This window comes from Salmo salar, chromosome ssa10 (assembly GCF_905237065.1).
Source record: "Salmo salar chromosome ssa10, Ssal_v3.1, whole genome shotgun sequence".
Taxonomy (NCBI): domain Eukaryota; kingdom Metazoa; phylum Chordata; class Actinopteri; order Salmoniformes; family Salmonidae; genus Salmo; species Salmo salar.
In genome coordinates, this window is record NC_059451.1 from 20292165 (window position 1) to 20312324 (window position 20160).

At 41.6% G+C, this 20160-nt stretch overlaps 1 protein-coding gene across 1 annotated transcript; it reads left to right on the plus strand.

Annotated features, from left to right (window-relative positions):
- Positions 1-746: 746 nt before the first annotated feature.
- On the plus strand, positions 747-19935 carry LOC106613729 (myocyte-specific enhancer factor 2B). The gene is made up of 9 exons (XM_014216284.2): positions 747-1011; positions 13387-13478; positions 13590-13793; positions 14108-14242; positions 14491-14680; positions 15541-15686; positions 17614-17728; positions 17811-17919; positions 18299-19935. The coding sequence occupies exons 2-9, from the start codon at positions 13425-13427 to the stop codon at positions 18624-18626; spliced, it is 1281 nt and encodes a 426-aa protein (XP_014071759.1). The 5' UTR covers positions 747-1011; positions 13387-13424; the 3' UTR covers positions 18627-19935.
- Positions 19936-20160: the final 225 nt, after the last annotated feature.

Consider the following 20160-nt stretch of genomic DNA (forward strand, 5'->3'; position numbering starts at 1 on the left):
TGGCAGTGGTGTAAAGTACTTAAGTAAAAAATACTTTAAAGGATTACTTAAGTAGTTTTTTGGGGTATCTGTACTTTACTATTTATATTTGTGACTACTTTTACTTTTACTTCACTACATTCCTAAAGAAAATAATGTACTTTTCCCTCCATACATTGTCCCTGACATCCAAAAATACTCGTTAAATATTGAATGCTTACATTTTGAATGCTTAGCAGGACAGGAAAATTGTCCAAATTCACGCAATTTATCAAGAGAACATCCCAGGTCATCCCCTGCCTCTCATCTGGCGGACTCGCTAAATTTGTACATTTTGTCGGAGTTTTGGAGAGTGCCCCTGGCTATCCGTAAATAAAAAAAACAAGAACATTGTGCCATCTGGTTTGCTTAATATATGGAATTTGAAATGACTTATACTTTTAGTTTTACTTTGATACTTCAGTATATTTTTGCAATTAAATTTACTTTTGATACTGAAGTATATTTAAAACCAAATACTTTTAGACTTTTACTCAAGTTGTATTTTACTGGGTAACTTACTTGAGTCATTTTCTACGAAGGTATCTTTTACTCAAGTATGACATTTGGGTACTTTTCCCACCACTGGTATTTGGGTAGTCAATTGTGACAGCCTTCATTGAACGGCCCTTCTAGTCTCTCGTCAACTGAAATGATTTCCATCAGGGAGGCGGAGCCAACGGGCACAGCCGAAAGGGCGGTATATGGTCATTTACAAATGGGCTGCAGCCAGCTGTTGCTGCTGGAAATGTGCGCGGTTGAAAGGAGCGCTCCTGAATCATTGTCATCTAGCATCAGGTGGACATTTCTAGCCACGGCACCTCGTATTCTCTTCAACGACAACGAATAGTTCTTGAATTATTTAAAGACATTCCAAAAAATTGTAATATAGACACTGCTGTCCTATTTATCAGTCAATACCGGCTCAAACACAGAGTAACCTACAGTTAAGAACAGGGCCGAACGTGACACCGGAGAGATATCGAAGAACAGGTGAGCTGGGAGCAGTCATTGTTTTCTTCTTATCAAAAACAATATACATTTTGCCTCCACTCAGAGTTTCCTTAAAATGATCTGTGCTACTCTGAGAAAACTGTAAATTATGGCATAGGCTAGTAATATGCTATTACTGTTTAACTAATTTATAGTAGATACTTAGGAATGAGTAACTCTGGGACCTAAATACTATTATTAACCGAGTATTTTTGCATCAGAAATGCAGTAATTATTTGGGAGTCTTATGTATTATTAACAACGACACATGCAGGCCTCACAGCTGTATTTATAGTGCTGTTGCCCAGTTGTATAATTTACTAAAGACTGTCATGTGCCTGGTTATGCTATATTTGACACAGTATTCCACTTGATAGGCTACATTCAAAGGGTCAATCATCGGGAGGCCTGTTTTTATTGATGGGTTCCTCTTGGTCAAAAGAGATAGGATCAATGAAAGATGTTTCTAATGTTAGCAAGAAGCTAGTTGTGTTGTTCAGGCAGATGAAACGTGAGACTTCATCCAATAGAGAAAGTAATGGGGAAAGTAAGCCTAACCCTTGCATGACAAATAATACATTTGCATTCTTTGGCTCTATCCCACTATGAGTCATCCCTAAGTCAGATCATATTTGTGTCATAATTGAAGATGAAAGGAAATGGATGGCGAGATTCTTACATATTTACAGTAGTGGATCAATAATGCCACAAGTGTACCTATCAAGACATAACACTTTCAACGAATTGATGTATCTGCACATCATAGTAATGACTGACAAGTACTGTGCCTATCATAAGTATTCACCCCCTTGGAGTTCTTCACAGTTTATTGTGTTACAACGTGGGATTAAAATGTATTTAATTGTAATTTCTGCCAACAGTGTACACAGACTATTCTGTAATTCCAAATAAAACATGTAAATGTTATAAAAATAAAACACTAATATATCTTGCTTAGACAAGTATTCACCCCCCGGAGTCAATACATGTTAGAATCACCATTGGCAGTGATTACAGCTTTGAGTCTTTTTGAGTAAGTCTCTAAGAGTTTGCACACCTAGACTGTGTAATATTTGCCTATTATTCTTTTCAAAATTCTTCAAGCTCTGTCAAGTTGGTTGTTGATCATTGCTAGACAGACATTTTCATGTCTTGCCATATATTTTCAAGCAGATTTAAGTCAAAACTGTAAGTAGGCCACTCAGGAACATTCACTTCCTTCTTGGTAAGCAACTCCAGTGTACCTTTGGCCTTGTGTTGTAGGTTATTGTCTTGTTGAAAGATTAGTCTCCCTCCCGGAGTCTGATGGAAAACAGACTGAATCAGGTTTTCCTCTAGGATTTTGCCTGTGCTTAGCTCCATTACGTTTGTTTTTATCCTGAAAAGCTCACCAGTCCTTGCCGAGGACAAGCATACCCATATAATGATGCAGCCACCACCATGCTGAAAAATATGAAGAGTGGTACTCAGTGTTGTGTTGTGTTGGATTTGCCCCAAACATATATTTTTTTATTCAGGACAAAAAGTAGATTTATTTGCCACCTTTTTGGAGCATTACTTTACTGCCTTGTTGCAAACAGGATGCATGTTATGTAATATTTTTAATTCTGTACAGGCTTCCTTCTTTTCACTCTGTCATTTATGTTAGTATTGTGGATCCATCCTCAGTTCTCTCCTATCACAGCCATAAAACTTCATAACTGTTTTAAAATCACCATTGGCCTTATGCTGAAATCCCTGAGCGGTTTCCTTCTTCTCTGGCAACTCAGTTAGGAAGGACGCTTGTATCTTTGTGGTGACTGGGTCTATTGATTCACCATCCAAAGCCTAGTTAATTACTTCACCATGCTCAAAGGGATATGCAGTGTCTGCTTTTTATTTTTTTAAATGACCTACAGTGCATTCTGATAGTATTCAGACCTCTTGACTTTTTCCACATTTTGTTACGTTACAGCCTTGTTCTAAAATAAAAAAAAAAAAAATCCTGATCAATCTACACACAATACCCCATAATGACAATTCAAAAACAGGTTTTGAAATTTTTGCACATATATTACAAATTAACAACTGAAATATAATATTTACTCAGTACTTTGTTGAAGCACCTTTCGCAGCGATTACAGCCTTGAGTCTTCTTGGGTATGACGCTACAAGCTTGGGACACCTGTATTTGGGGAGTTTCTCCCATTCTGCTCTGCAGATCCTCTCAAACTTTGTCAGGTTGGATAAGGAGCATTGCTGCACAGCTATTTTCAGGTCTCTCCAGAGATGTTCGATCAGGTTCAAGTCCAGGCTCTGGCTGGGCCACTCAAGGACATTCAGAGACTTGTCCCAAAGCCACTCCTGCATTGTCTTGGCTGTGTGCTTAGGGTCGTTGTCCTGTTGGAAGGTGATCCTTCGCCCCAGTCTGAGGTCCTGAGTACTCTAGAGCAGGTTTTTACATTTTACATTTTAGTCATTTAGCAGACGCTCTTATCCAGAGCGACTTACAGTAGTGAATGCATACATTTCATACAATTTCATACATTTTTTTTTTTCTGTGCTGGCCCCCCGTGGGAATCGAAACCACAACCCTGGCGTTGCAAACACCATGCTCTACCAACTGAGCTACAGGTTTTCATCAAGGATCTCTCTGTACTTTGCTCAGTTCATCTTTCCCTCAATCCTGACTAGTCTCCCAGTCCCTGCCGCTGAAAAACATCCCCACAGCATGATGCTGCCACCACCGTGCTTCACCTTAAGGATGGTGCTAGGTTTCCTCCAGACGTGACACTTGGCATTCAGGCCAAATAGTTCAATCTTGGTTTTGTCAGACCAGAGAATCTTGTTTCTCATGGTCTGAGAGTTCTCTAGGTGACTTTGGGCAAACTCCAAGCGGGCTGTCATATGCCTTTTACTGAGGAGTGGCTTCCATCTGGCCACTCTATCATAAAGACCTGATTGGTGGAGTGCTGCAGAAATGGATGTCCTTCTGGAAGGTTCTCCCATCTCCACAGAGGAACTCTGGAGCTCTCTCAGAATGACCATCAGGTTCTTGGTCACCTCCCTGACCAAGGCCCTTCTCCCCCGATTTCTCCGTTTGGCCAGGCAGCCAGCTCTAGGAAGAGACTTTGTGGTTCCAAACTTCTTCCATTTAAGAATGATTTAGGCCACTGTGTTCTTGGGGACCTTCAATGCTGCAGACATTTTTTGGTACCCTTCCCCAGATCTGTGCTTCGACACAATCCTGTCTCAGAGCTCCACTGACAATTCCTTCGACCTCATGGCTTGGTTTTTGCTCTGACATGCATTGTTAACTGTGGGACATTATGTAGACAGGTGTGTGCCTTTCCAAATCAGGTCCAATCATTTAAATTTACCACAGTGGACTTCAATCAAGTTGTAGAAACATCCCAAGCATGAACAATGGGAACAGGATGCACCTGAGCTCAACTTCTAGTCTCATAGCAAAGGCTCTGAGTACTTATGTAAATAAGGTATTTTATTTAATCTTTTTTTTTTATTAGCAAAAAATAAATAAAAATAAACGGATTTTGATTTGTCATTATAGGGTATTGTGTAGATTGATGAGGAAACATATTAAATTAATAATTTTTAGAATAAGTCTGTAACGTAACAAAATGTGAAAAAAGGAAGGGGTCTGAATACTTTCCAAATGCGCTGTGGCTACCAATTGGTGCCCTTCTTTTCAAGACATTGAAAAGCTCCCTGGTTTTGTGATTGAATCTGTGCTAGAAATGTACTACTGGACTGAGGGACCTTACATAAATTTGTGTGTGGGGTTCAGAGATGAGGTAGTCATAAAAAAATCTTGTTAACCTCTATTATTGAACACAGAGTCCATGCAACTTATATGTGATTTGTTTAGCAAATCTTTACCCAGGAACTTATTTAGGCTTGCCATAACAAAGGGGGTGAATACTTATATAACCAAGAGATTCTAGTTATTTATTTTTTATTTATTTGCAAAACAAATATATATATATTTTCTCTTTGACATTATGGAATATTTTGTGTAGATAAATTACAAATAAAAATCACAATTTCTTACGCACCAACATTTGAAGAAATCCAAGGGGGTGAATACTTATGATAGGCACTGTATAGTCTTTATACGGTGGGTAAATAATGTATATTTGGGGGGTGTATTGTGTGTGTCCATCAGGCCTATATACAGGTACAGTAGTTCATTCCCATTGCATGTACACTTCCTTTTTAAATGATGCATATTTTTATGGAGCATTTTGTAAATGCTAGAGAACACTGAAACACTATTTGTATGGACTAAATTCATTTTAGATGATGCCAGTTGCTTAGTGGGTGTACATTATACTGTCACAATAGGGACGCAGGATTTTCTATCATGAAGGAAAGATTTGCCGTGGAGCAAATATGTAAAGTGGAATCTGGTCCAGTGGCTGCTTTAAATGCATTTTATTTATGCTTCCATTTTTATCCTTTCATTCAGCTCCTGCAAAAATCTTAACTTGGAGCAAAGCATAGCCAACAGAGAATGTGCAAGAATCAACAGGAAGGCACAAATTATATGGTTAGGATACATAAAGAAAAACATATTTTCAAAGTAGAATATTTAACTCTCAACAATTTCCAGTAAAACACTGACATACTGTATTTCCAATGCTTACAACAAATATTTGTTCATCGTGAACTGAAAGTTTAAATTCTTTGCATGACTTGACAACATCTGTGTTTGTTATTCTTGTTCTCAAGTTGCTTTTCCATGGACAGCAATATGTTTGTTTCTAAAAGAGAGCATCTTTGACCTTTTGGTTTTATAATAAAACCACTAAACTTGGGCACTCAGTATTGAACCTATTGCCCCTGTTGCAGTCATGACTACATCTCTGTCTCTCTCTGTCTCTGTCTCTAAGCTGAGGCATGACACTATGGTCTTGACATGTCTCTGTGGTTCACAAAAATCCTGAAGCTCTTCCAGAAAGATCAGGTGTCCTGCCCATAGTGTGTGTCTATTCTGACTCAATCCAAAATATACAGGCAATTTAATTATCTCCTGTTAAAATTAGACAGATATTTCCTCACCTCTGCTTTGCAAATGTCCAGCCAGGGAGTCATTGCAAATAACAAAGCGCATAAACTGTCTGACCCTGCTGTGTCACATTCGAGTTTTAAATAAACATGGGGTGAAATATAGATTTTTTTAACCATAAATCAGTCTTGCAAATTGATACTGTATTGGCCCACTGCATTGCTTTTAGAATATTTCACACAAACCTTAATCTGTGATCAATTCAGCAATGAATGAAGTGTTAACTTTTTTTATAATAATCTGCATTTTATGTCAAGGTTTGTTGAGTCAATAAGCGTTCGTGTCGGCATGTTTGCCTTGGCTTGGGGGGGCTTTATGTATTGGGTTATGCAAATAGGATTCCTGCTTTCAATTTTGGGGCCTGGTTTCTCATCTTGCCATTGAACTGAAATGACTGGAGCATCAAAAACTAATACTGAAAACACTCTGCTTTTATGCTTTTTCCCAGCTAATATTGTATGGTAGCATTCATCTAAGAGTTTGGTTCTCTGTTCACAGTTATAGGCCTTAAAGGAGAAATGTTTGCTTTCTCCTTCTGCAAGGGGTGAACATTAGCAAGTTTCCATTTAATTTATTTAATGGAATGTGGAATGACACAGTTGTTATTGTCATGTACATTTACAGCAATGATCCGTGTTCACGAGTAAGTTCCCATTTAACGTTCACTGGAATTGCTATAATTAAAGCCAGTGTGTTAGTGAGAAGTATCACACCTCTGTATCAAGTCCTTCACTCACTCATATGAAGTAGTGCTACAGCGTTGACTGGTAATGACAAAACTGTTTGTTGTCGGTGTTGTTCACCCTGTGGTGTCCCTGGGGACAGCCAGGGTGTCTTTGGGAGAGAGGGCCTGACTGTGCTAGAGGCCTGCTCTGTTAGTGTGTATGGTCTCGTTTCCACTGTCTGGCCTCTGGGAAGGTGTCAGAGGAAGCTGCACTCTGTCCCTAGGAGCTCGAGACCCTGGGGCAACTGTGTGTGAGTGCAATTATTGCACTATTACAGGACACAAAATACTTGTGTTATTTTCTACTCCACTTACTGTATACAGTATATCATCTATAGCTTACCACAGGCATTTTCCTGGTCTTGAATACCATGGCCTCTTGAGTGGCAAAAAGTAATTGGATTCCATCTTATAGTGTGTGAACAAGATCATTGGAAATTAAAACCGTAACATTTGCTCTACCCCCCCAAGGCAGCCAAATGTACATTCTCAACAACACTCCAATGGTTTTTACAGAGAGTGAAACTCAGGTACATTTCTCTCTAACTTGACTTTTATGAGCCTGTTTGAGACCTCAAGTGGCGGTTGTCATGTAGACTGCATTATCCAGAATTAGCTGACATTAGGCTTGTGCAGGTTTACTGGCTTCGTCGTTGGGGGTTTGAGAAACCATCAAAACAACGGTGAGAGGGCCAAGTCCTCACTGTTTAGAGGGGAGGTAAATGCTATATTTGCCTGATGTGTGTGTGTGTGTGTGTGTGTGGGGGGGTGGTGGGGGGGGGGGTGGTGTGGTGTGTAATTCTGAGAGAAAGGAACTTTCTGTAAACCCCAATGTGATAAAGATCTCTCTGGCCTCTCTGTAGCTCGGGTCTTCCACTTCCCTCTACTGTCTTCATTTACATCTGAGGCGAGATGCTCTCTTCTGCAGAACTGTACATGCTAGTCATGTAGAGTTCTCCTCTCAGTTGCAGAAAACAATAGTATTTTTTATTCAGTACAATGCAAGATGATGCAATCATAATTGGTGCAGTCATTTGGTGTGTTCTTGGTGGACCTTTTGTTTGTGCAATCCAATAGCTGAGCAGTTACAACTATTTTGCCCCAGTATCTGTTACTAGTTCGCTGTACTATAGATTTAGGAGACTTGTCTACTTTCTAATTCTGTCAGTCTTAATAAAGCACTATTATTCAGAGAAGTTTCAGTCATCGAAAATGGAGTACCAACGATGGATATTTTTCAACACATTGATTGATTCTGTTCTATTTTACAGTTTGAGGTGTAAGTGTCTTGCCTTAGAGGCTGAGTCCAGTGGATACTTTATAAGGTAATGATAGGGGCACAGAGGTGGATTCCTCAGAAATGCCCTGAATGCCTGTGTGCCAAGCGTGGGCAAGGGGGCAGTGGGCACTCTGGGGGTCGTGGGAACACCGGCACCATATCCGCTCACTCACCATTTGGATGTGGCTTCTAAATATAGAGGTCATACGTGTCCAATATGAGAAGGGAAAACTCCTCTGGGCTTTGCATCAGTAGAGACAGTACAGTCAGTTACTGCCAGCTGAGGACAGGGACGCAGAGAGTTGTACTAGACCTACTTTTCTGATCTCAACCATGTACTTATCTTACGTGTAAAGTTTTTTATGATATATTGTGGATACTATTGTTATGCTCAATGTCATTTATAAATGTGACGTTCTTGATCTTGATTTGTATATTGCTGTGTTTACAACGCAATTATATACAGTGCCTTCAGAAAGTATTCACACCCCTTGACTTTTTCCACATTTTAAATTTGTTAAAGCCTGAATTTAAAATGGATTAAATGGAGATGTTGTGTCACTAGCCTAAAAACAATACCCCATAATATCAAAGTGGAATTTTGTTTCTAGAAATGTTTACTTATTAATTAAAAATAAAAAGCTGAAATGTCTTGAGTCAATAAGTATTCAACCTATTGTTATGGCAAGGCAAAGTTGTTAGTTAAGGAGAACAAATGTGCTTATTAAGTCCCATAATAAGTTGCATGGACTCACTCTGTGTGCAATAATAGTGTTTAACATGATTTTTGAATGACTACCTCATCTCTCTACCCCACACATACAATTATCTGTAAGGTCCCTCAGTCAGGCAGTGAATTTCAAAGAGATTAAATCACAAAGACCAGGGAGGTTTTCCAATGCCTCACAAAGAAGGGCACCTATTGGTAAATTAGGAAAAAAAGCAGACATTGAATATCCCTTTTGAACATGGTGAAGTTATTAATTACACTTTGGACGGTGTATCAATACACCCAGTCACTACAAAGATACAGGTGTCCTTCCTAACTCAGTTGCCGGAGAGGAAGGAAACCGCTCAGGGATTTCACCATGAGGCCAATGGTGATTTTGAAATAGTTACAGAGTTTAATAGTTGTGATAAGAGAAAACTGAGGATGGATCAACAACATTGTAGTTACCCCACAATTGTAGTTACAACACCATAGTGCCCTCAAAGCTCATCAATAAACTCAGGACCCTGGGACTAAACACCTCCCTCTGCAACTGGATCCTGGACTTCCTGACGGGCCGACCCCAGTTGTTCAGGGTAGGTAACAACACATCCGCCATGCTGATCCTCAACACAGGTGCACCTCAGGGGTGCGTGCTCAGCCCCCTCCTGTTCTCCCTGTTCACTCATGACTGCATGGCCAGGCACGACTCCAAAACCATCATTAAATTTGACGATGACACAACAGTGGTAGGCCTGATCACCGACAACAACGAGACAGCCTATAGGGAGGAGGTCAGAGACCTGGCCGTGTGGTGCCAGGACAACAACCTCTCCCTCAACGTGATCAAGACAAAGGAGATTATTGTGGACTACAGGAAAAAGAGGACCAAGCACGCCCCCATTCTCATCGACAGGGCTGCAGTGGAGCAGGTTGAGAGCTTCAAGTTCCTTGGTGTCCACATCACCAACAAACTATCATAATCCAAGCACCCCATGACAGTCGTGAAGCAGGCACGACAAACCTATTCCCCCTCAGGAGACTGAAAAGATTTGGCATGGGTCCTCAGATCCTCAAAAGGTTCTACAGCTGCACCATCGAGAGCATCCTGACTGGTTGCATCACTGCCTGGTATGGCAACTGCTCGGCCTCCGACAGCAAGGCACTACAGAGGGTGGTGCGTATGGACTTGTACATCACTGGGGCCAAGCTTCCTGCCATCCAGGACCTCTATACCAGGCGGTGTCAGAGGAAGGCCCTGAAAATTGTCAAAGACTCCAGCCACCCTAGTCATAGACTGGTCTCTCTGCTACCACATGGCAAGCGGTACCGGAGCGCCAAGTCTAGGTCCAAGAGGCTTCTAAACAGATTCTACCCACAAGCCATAAGTCTCCTGAACATCTAGTCAAATGGCTACCCAGACTATTCACATTGTCCCCCGCCTCCCTTCTCCACACCACTGCCACTCTCTCTTGTCATCTATGCATAGTCACTTTAATTAACTCTACCTACATGTACATACTACCTCAACTAACCGGTGCCCCCGCACATTGACTCTGTACCGGCACCCCCCTGTATATATTGTTATTTTTTACTGCTCCTCTTTAATTACTTGTTACTTTTATCTCTTATTCTTTTCCATATTTTTTGGAACTGCACTGTCGGTTAGGGGCTCGTAAGTTACCATTTCACCTGTTGTATTCTGCGCATGTGGCTAATACAATTTGATTTGATTTGATTTGACAATACTAACCTAAATGAATAGTAGGAAGCTTGTACAGAATACAAATATTCCAAAGCATGCATCCTGTTTGCAATAAGGCACGAAAGTGAAACTACAAAACCATTGGCAAAGAAAATATCTTTATGTCCTGAATACAAAGCGTTATGTTTGGGGCAAATCCAACAAAACACATCTTTGAATACCACTCTTCATATTTTCAAGCATGGTGGTGGCTGCATCATGTTATGGGTGCTTGTTATCATCAAGGACTAGGGAGTTTTTTAGGATAAAAAGAAACAGGATAGAGCTCAGCACAGGCAAAATCCAATAGGAAAACCTGACTCAGTCTGCTTTCAAACAGACACTGGGAGACAAATTCCCCTTTCAGCAGGACAATAACCTAAAACAAAAGGCCAAATATAAACTGGAGTTGCTTACCAAGACAACACTGAATGTTCCTGAGTGGCCTAGCTAGAGTTTTGACTTAAATCTGCTTTAAGAATCTATGGCAAGACTTGAAAATGGCTGTCTAGCAATGATGAACAACCAACTTGACAGAGTTTGAAGAATTACAAAAATAATAAGCAGATATTGTGCAATCCAGGTGTGTAAAGGTCTTAGAGACTTACCCAGAAAGATTCACAGCTGTAATCGCTGCCAAATGTGACTCTAAGATATATATATAGTTGAAGTCAGAAGTTTACATACACGTAGGTTGGCGTCATTAAAACTCTTTTTTCAACCACTCCACAAATTTCTTGTCAACAAACTATAGTTTTGGCAAGTTGGTTAGGACATCTACTTTGTGAATGACACAAGTCATTTTTCCAACAATTGTTTACAGACAGATTATTTCACTTATAATTCACTGTATCACAATTCCAGTGGATCAGAAGTTTACATACACTAAGTTGATTGTGCCTTTAAACAGCTTGGAAAATTCCAGAAAATGACGTCATGGTTTTAGAAGCTTCTGATTAGGCTAATTGACATACTTTGAGTCAATTGGAGGTGTACCTGTAGATGTATTTCAAGGCCTGCCTTCAAACTCAGTGCCTCTTTGCTTGACATCATGGGAAAATTAAAAGAAATCAGCCAAGACCTCAGAAAAAGAACTGTAGACCTCCACAAGTCTGGTTCATCCTTGGGAGCAATTTCCAAATGCCTGAAGGTACCACATTCATCTGTACAAACAATAGTACGCAAGTATAAACACCATGGGACCACGCAGCCGTCATACCGTTCAGGAAGGAGACGCGTTCTGTCTCCTAGAGATGAACGTATTTTGGTGCGAAAAGTTCAAATCAATCCCAGAACAACAGCAAAGGACCTTGTGAAGATGCTGGACGAAACAGGTACAAAAATGTTTATATCCACAGTAAAACGAGTCCTATATCGACATAACCTGAAAGGCCGCTCACCAAGGAGAAGCCACTGCTCCAAAACCGCATAAAAAAGTCAGACTACGGTTTGCAACTGCACATGGGGACAAAGATCGTACTTTTTGGAGAAATGTTGTCTGGTCTGATGAAACAAAAATAGAACTGTTTGGCCATAATGACCATCATTATGTTAGGAGGAAAAAGGGGGATGCTTGCAAGCCGAAGAACACCATCCCAACCGTGAAGCACGGGGGTGGCAGCATCATGTTGTGGGGGTGCATTGCTGCAGGAGAGACTGGTGCACTTCACAAAATAGATGGCATCATGAGGCAGGAAAATGATGTGGATATATTGAAGCAACATCTCAAGACATCAGTCAGGAAGTTTTAGCTTGGTTGCAAATGGGTCTTCCAAATGGACAATGACCCCAAGCATACTTCCAAAGCTGTGGTAAAGTGGCTTAAGAACAACAAAGTCAAGTTATTGGTGTGGCCATCACAAAGCTCTGACCTCAATCCCATAGAAAATTTGTGGACAGAACTGAAAAAACGTGTGCGAGCAAGGAGGCCTACAAATCTGACTCAGTTGCACCAGCTCTGTCAGGAGGAATGGGCCAAAATTTACCCAACTTATTGTGGGAAGCTTGTGGAAGGCTACCCGGAACGTTTGACCCAAGTTAAACAATTTAAAGGCAATGCTACCAAATACTAATTGAGTGTATGTATACTTCTGACCCACTGGGAATGTGATGAAAGAAATATTTAATTTCACATTCTTAAAATAAAGTGGTGATCCTAACTGACCTAAGACATGAGCAGGCCTGCCCGTATGTCTCTACCATCTTTTTTTCTGAACCTGAACATGGGAGAAGAGGGGGTGGTGTAGAACTTTCCCTTTTCGAAAACCCACTGTTTTTCTTCCGCTGGTTTCACCAGGGCCTGTTGTACCTTACAAGCTGACTGGTTTATATTTGTAACCCTGCTAGCTCTGGTCCCGGGTTAACCCAGACTGAGGGGGTGTCAGACTGCTCTAACTTTATCCCCCATCGCCTCATCAGAGTATAAATATACAGGCTGCATGACAAGGGGGAAGGGTGGGACTTACGTCGCTTAAACAAAACACATGCCATTTTCCCATCAGAATTGTCTGAAGGTTAAGACCCATACTGTATGGTGGTTGGTGCTCTTATTTCGATAAGGTTGAGTGGCACCACTGTGTATGAGCCTACCCGTAACCCTTTATGAAGCGGCCAGAGGTCTCAACCATATGGCTTGCATTTTGAAAGTTAGCTAGGTTTGATTGTGTAATGGGCTGTTGATGTTGCCTTGAGATTTACAAAAGACTATATAACTCAATGGGATATCCTGATGAAATAAAGTTAACTTAAATAAACTTTTTAGTTACTAGGATGACATTTACATGCTGTGCTGAACAGGGGATGAGTTCAAATGACTGAGTTTAGATTTTTTTATATATATCTATTTTCACAGTGTTAAGCCATCTGTCAGACACGCAGACCGTAAACACAATGGGAAGGAAAAAAATACAAATCTCTCGTATCCTGGACCAGCGGAATCGACAGGTACAACTCTTTAATTATTCTATCACTATTGATTGATTATTACATTTAACATGGTATAGTTAAACAGTCACAGACCAAATAATACATGGACCAATATATTTCTGTTCCCAGGTGACATTCACCAAGCGTAAGTTTGGCCTGATGAAGAAAGCGTATGAGCTGAGTGTGCTGTGTGACTGTGAGATCGCCCTCATCATCTTCAACAGCACCAACCGTCTGTTCCAGTACGCCAGCACTGACATGGACAAGGTCCTGCTCAAGTACACAGAGTACAGCGAGCCTCACGAGAGCAGGACCAACACAGACATACTGGAGGTATAAATACATTACAGCTCCACACGTTACTCAACATGTTCTCCTATACGTATAGTAATCTGTTGCGTAATTACATGCAAGGTTACAATTACATGAATTCCCAATAAAGACACACTGTTGAGAGTGCATTGACGTTGGAATGCATAGGTTTATGAAATGCTTACTTGGGCTCCCCCACAAAGCATTGAAAAAACAATGTTGGTACAGTCCACTTCTGTATTGTTAGGACATCCCCAAGAATCAATAGTATAAATAGTGCTGTATCCTTGAGGTAATGTCTGTGTGCTGCTCTTTCCTCTGTCCTGCTACTGTAGACTCTGCGGAGGAAGGGCCTGGGCCTGGACGGGACAGAGCTGCTGGACACGGAGGAACCTATGCAGGTGGCAGCAGAGAAGTATGGCCCACACAGCGAGGGCATGGACCTCTCCCTGGCCCGCCAGCGCTACTACGTTAGTACTCACACTGGTCTTATCAGACAGATGCTGTCTGAGCTAAAGGCTGTACATTAACTAAAGTTGTTTCATTGATTTCTTTTATTCTGTGAAGAATGGCTAAATTATTGAACAGTCAAACCATTCATTTGACTCAGTGAGCACATGTTGTACTCATAGAGACACTTTAGCTCTGCAATGCAGCTGCAATAAACCTAACTTTGAAATCTTAACTCAAACAGACACTCTCTCATATTTCTCCTCAGGCCCCCTCCTTGCACTCACCAGAGGCCCAGTTCCTGGTGTCTACTGGCTGTGAGAATGGATACCCCAACTCCTCCAACCCCAGCCAGAGCTCCCACAGACCCCCGGCCTTCAAGCCCCTGGGCCCCAGACCAGGCTCAGCCAGCCCTGCAGGGCCGCACTGCCATGCTGCCTTCATGTCCCCACACTCAGGTGACCTGGCCCCCTAGTTCCTCTTTGCAAACATTCCTAGAGGGTTAGAGGTACCATTCTTGGCATGATTTGTCTACAGAATGGCTGGTATGGATGAGTGTCCATGAGTGTGAGTCCACCTCAGTGCTGTGCAGCCAGCTGTGCACACAGGAAGTGAGTGAGTGAGTGAGTGAGTGTGTGTGTGTGTGTGTGTGTGTGTGTGTGTGTGTGTGTGTGTGTGTGTGTGTGTGTGTGTGTGTGTGTGTGTGTGTGTGTGTGTGTGTGTGTGTGTGTGTGTGTGTGTGTGTGTGTGTGTGTGTGTGTGTGTGTGTGTACGCACATATGTGTGTGCTGTCTGAAACAGTCCCCACAAGTGAAACAGCGTCTGGAGGCTGATCTGTGGTTTCTGAGCAGTGAGTGTGTTGCACCTGCTGGTCATCTCAGCTCAGCTCAAGCCCTCACTCTTCACACCCTATAGTTATTAGTAGACATGCGTAGGGATGCCACTCGATGGTGTGTGATCGCAACCAAGCTTTGTAGTCAATTAAATCAGCATTTTGAAAGACTACACTACTGTACGATGCTTGTAATATGCAATTATCAATACAGATCAGAGCTAAATGTATGGTAAAAATACGTATTATGCTTACTAAGTTAATGTGTGAATACATTTTTCGTTATCAGGTTGACATTAATAATGTACGTTTTGATAATCTAAAGTATCTGAAGTGGCAGACGTCTATTAGAGATCCAAAATTGATTCCTAAAAAATGTATTTTACAGGCAGAGGGAGTGAGAGAGATTGAGAGAGAGTGATTGAGGGTTCTGTCGGTGAGTGAAACATCTTGTTCTCACTTCCTATTTGTGTTCTCTCTGTTCAGGTATTGGCAACTCTATGTTCTCCCATGGCAACCTGAGCCGGGCCTTGGAGATGAAGACTCCTCCCCCTTTGAATCTGGGCAGTGAGAACCGGCGGACAGAGAGCCACCCTGGCATGGGTGGCACACGCGCCAACTTTAGCAGTTCTGTAAGGATCTCTTAAATCCTACTTGTCAGTCATAACGCGAGGTTAGCATGAGGTACTGCAGTACTGCAGGCTACATAGTTCCACTACCACTACCACAGGATTGTTTTACGGTGGAGATATGGTTTTTCTGTTGCAGTCATACGCAATGTTCTTGGTTGGTCATCAATCGACAAGATAATTGAAAAAAACATGCTTATTTTATTTCATAATATACATCATTTAAAACGGCCAAGTACAATTCACAACGGTAATCAGTTGGTAAGAGACAGACATTCCGTAAATACTAGGAATAGATTGTCCACCATCTATGCGTTATCCAGACAGAAAAGAGAAATAGGCAAAAGAACATTTCGATTTAGAGCAATAAAGAAATTGAATAAATTAACTGAGCAAATCAGAAACCTTTCAATATATAAATGTAAACATTATTTTAAAACAATTTAAATATAATACACAGAAATGTTGTGGGATTACAGTAGATGAAGAATTCATATTTTTTAGATTGATTATTTATTGGTTTATTACGTTAGAATATTATGTATGTTTGTAATAGTGTGTTATATGTGAAATTGTGTTCGTATATAAATTGTATTTTAATATTTAAGGACTCTTGGAAGATTAGTCCAAATGGGGACTAAAAGAGATCCAAATCAAATCAAATCAAAAATCAAACCACTCATGGTGATTATGAAGGACCAATCAGAGAGCAGGGTTATGACGATGTCATTATGAAGGGACCAATCAGAGAGCAGAGTTTTGAGGATGTTATTACGATGGGACCAATCAGAGAGCAGGTTTAAGATTATGTAATTACGAATCGACCGATAAGAGAGCAGGGTTATGATGATGTCATTATGATGAACCAATCAGAGAGCATGTTTATGACGATGATATTACAAAGGGACCAATCTGAGATTAGGGTTAGGACAATGTTTTTATGAAGTGCCCAATTAGAGAGCAGGGCTATGACGATGTCATTATGATGTGTCAATCAGAGAGCAGTGTCATAACAATGTCATTATGATGTAATTATGAAGGACCAATCAGAGGACAGGGTTATGATGATCTCATTATGAAGGGATCAATCAGAGCGCAGGGTTATGATGATATCCTTATGAAGGACTAATCGGAAAGCAGGGTTATGACGATGCCATTACGAAAGGACAATCAGAGGACCAACCAGTAATTAATGAATAGATTAGGCATATTTACTTTGGATGGTAACCACATTGACCGTGTCCACTCTTGTAAATATCTGGGCAATTGGATTGATGAAAAGCTACCTTTTAAAAAGCATATTGATGAGTTAGTTAAGAAGTTGAGAATTAAAATGGGCTTCTTCTATAGAAATAGGTCCTGCCACTCGTTAAATAGCAGAAAGCAGATTATTCAGTCAATGTTCCTACCGGTTTTAGACTATGGCGACATCATCTATATGAATGCAGCTGACACTACATTAAAGCCGTTAGATGCAGTTTTTCATAGCACATTGTGCTTTATTATGGGCGACAGGTTCAGTACACATCGCATTCTTTAACAAAAAGTATGCCGGCCCTCTTTGAAGTTGTGGAGGTCAATTTATTGCTCTCTTTTTATTTATAAAGCTCTCTTGCAAAAACTTCCCCCCGTACCTAACATCATTACTAACTTTTAGACGTATGAGTTACCATACCCAGTCTCAGGGATGGCTAACTCTGGAGATCCCTTCAGTCTCTTTGGCATTTCAAATTGTTAATTGGGGACCTCTTTGCTGAGGAATGTGATTGTTTCTCTTGAGTGTGTTTTTTTTGTGGTAATCTTGTATATTTGTATTATGTGCTATTTGTAAAGTGTGTATTTGCATGGCTCCCTTGTGAAAGAGACCTTAGTCTCAATGGGACTCCCTGCTAAGACAAAGAAAAAATATCTCTCTCCATGTGATGTTCAGAGAGGCCTACTGTACCCGGGCATGCACCCAGGGAACCACATGCTGGCAATGGGGAAAACAGGTCTGCTGAGCCATGGTCTGGGGGGCTACAGCCTCTCCTCTGCTGGACCATCTGGTAAGGCTGCAGCTCTGCTCCTCTTAAATCTTCACCGGCTTCTTGGTTAGTGATTTACAATAATTCTCCTCTTCCCTCCCAGACTACAGTCACCCAGGTTTCTCCCATGCTGTGAGTCTACAGCGTGGGACAGTGAACCCATGGCAGACAGCACAACCACAGGAGCAGCATGTACCTCACCTCAGCCCAGCGTAAGACCACTGATACTTTATTTAACTAGGCAAGTCAGTTATGAACAAATTCTTATTTTCAATGACGGCCTAGGAACAGTGGGTTAACTGCCTTGTCCAGGGGCAGAACGACAGATTTTTACCTTGTCAGCTCGGGGATTCAATCTAGCAACCTTTCAGTTACTGGCCTAACGCTCTAACCACTATATTGCCGCCCAATATACACCTTACTCAATTACTCAGTGTTGAACTTCGCACAGTGAGGGACCTGATAGTGTTGTGTGTCTACTAGTGTTTACTAGTGACCTCTATAGGAAAAATAGCAAGTGAGGATTCATTTCATACTATATCATGCATGCATATACCGTTCTCTTTTCTCTGTCCGCTTGCTGTGTACCAGGATGTCCAGTGGAGGGTGCTCTTTTCCTTCTCAGTCCTCAACCCCCACCCCTCCTCCTCACCCCTCCCTCAACCTCAGCATCAAATCGGAGCGCTCCTCCCCGGAGCACATCTGCTCCCCGACCTCTCCGCCCGTGCGCCACTTGAGGCAGCACTCTCCAATGAGCACCTCCGATTCCGCTCACCACACCCCCCAGGAGCCCTACCCAGCCAATGAGAGAGAGGATTTCCCCAAAGGAGGTGTTCCCTACCTGGCTCAGCACGGGGCAGAGGAGAAAGGAGGGCTGCCCCTGAGGCAATTAGAAATCAGCGATGGGTGGCAGAGATAGCTGGCAGCGACTACCACACACAAAAATCCTGCCACATGGCTTCCAACACACAGAGAGAGGAGAATGGGGAGATGGGGTTCACTCGTTCACATCATCCCAGAGGAAAGAAATACCCCCCTTAGAGCTGGGCTGGACTCTCCATTGTGGGCAATGAACATGTGGCACTGCCTCTCTGATCTTGATACAGTGAGGAGATACAGTGGGTGTGTTGTTGTTGGGTTTGGTTGGTTTGTCTCTGTGTTGGTTCAGAGGGGTGTCAAATCACACATCAATGCGGTTCTCTCCTCCTGCTTGTGCTACAGCACAGAGCAGAGCAGGGGTGAGAGCATCAGTCATTTAGCCACGTAACTTAGAGCACAGTGTTTCCGATTAATACTTCACATTCAGGTCCCCAGTTAATGTACATATGTAACTTTAATGCTTAGTTTATCCTTCAGCCCAAAATCAATGAAGTGGTCAGCTCACAGGAGACCAATTAGGGAGCAGCAAGGTTCTATTCATCTATCATGGTCTCAATGGGCATGGCCTCGTGATAGTGAGTGGGAAGTTGGTCTGGATAGGAATTGATCACAGACAAACAAAAATGTAATCTGCATTTATGGATTATTCTATTTAAAATCTGTGCATTTTTAAGTCTCTCAGGGATTTAGATCATTGGTTCCATTATAAAGGTTTAGTGTTGCTTTTTAAGACTAAAATAATACTGAGCAAAGCTGTTTGTTTTTACACCATATCCTGCATAGTTTAATTATTTCTTTTTGGACACTGGCCTTAATCATGTAAAATTATGACATCAATTTAAGACCAAAGGATATGTAATGGGTTTATTTTCTTAAATATGAATATTCGCTATAAACCAAAGTTTAGCATCTAATGTATTTCTAGAAATATCTAAAGGCATGTAAGAATCATCCATCAGTAGTAATCATTATACGTCTTCAATCTATTCCCCCTTGTGAACAGTTAAGGTCCATATTCAGTATAACCATTTTATAAAGTTGAGCTTTATTTTGTTTAAATAAATGAAAAAGCTCAGGGCTGGACTACCGCATTTGGGGTCACTGGGGAACCGACCTCCAGGTCCCCTGCTTTTCAACATATTTTGTATTGAAAAAATGTGCAGTTTTAAATCAAAATCAAATCAAATGTTATTTGTCACATGCGCTGAATACAACAGGTGTAGACCTTACAGTGAAATGCTTACTTACAAGCCCTTAACCAACAATGCAGTTTTAAGCTCTCTCCACTGGCTTCCAGTTGAAGCTCGCATCCGCTACAAGACCATGGTGATTGCCTACGGAGCTGTGAAGGGAACGGCACCTCCATACCTTCAGGCTCTGATCAGGCCCTACACCCAAACAAGGGCACTGCGTTCATCCACCTCTGGCCTGCTGGCCCCCCTACCTCTGAGGAAGCACAGTTCCCGCTCAGCGCAGTCAAAACTGTTCGCTGCTCTGGCACCCCAATGGTGGAACAAGCTCCCTCACGACGCCAGGACAGCGGAGTCAATCACCACCTTCCGGAGACACCTGAA

Bases quoted from the DNA above. Each gene is read 5' to 3' on its own strand.
- LOC106613729 (XM_014216284.2), top strand. From the start codon at position 13,425: ATGGGAAGGAAAAAAATACAAATCTCTCGTATCCTGGACCAGCGGAAT. The intron at 13,794-14,107 runs GTATAAATACAT...CTGCTACTGTAG, and splicing joins CCAACACAGACATACTGGAG to ACTCTGCGGAGGAAGGGCCT. The intron at 15,687-17,613 runs GTAAGGATCTCT...TGTGATGTTCAG, and splicing joins GCGCCAACTTTAGCAGTTCT to AGAGGCCTACTGTACCCGGG.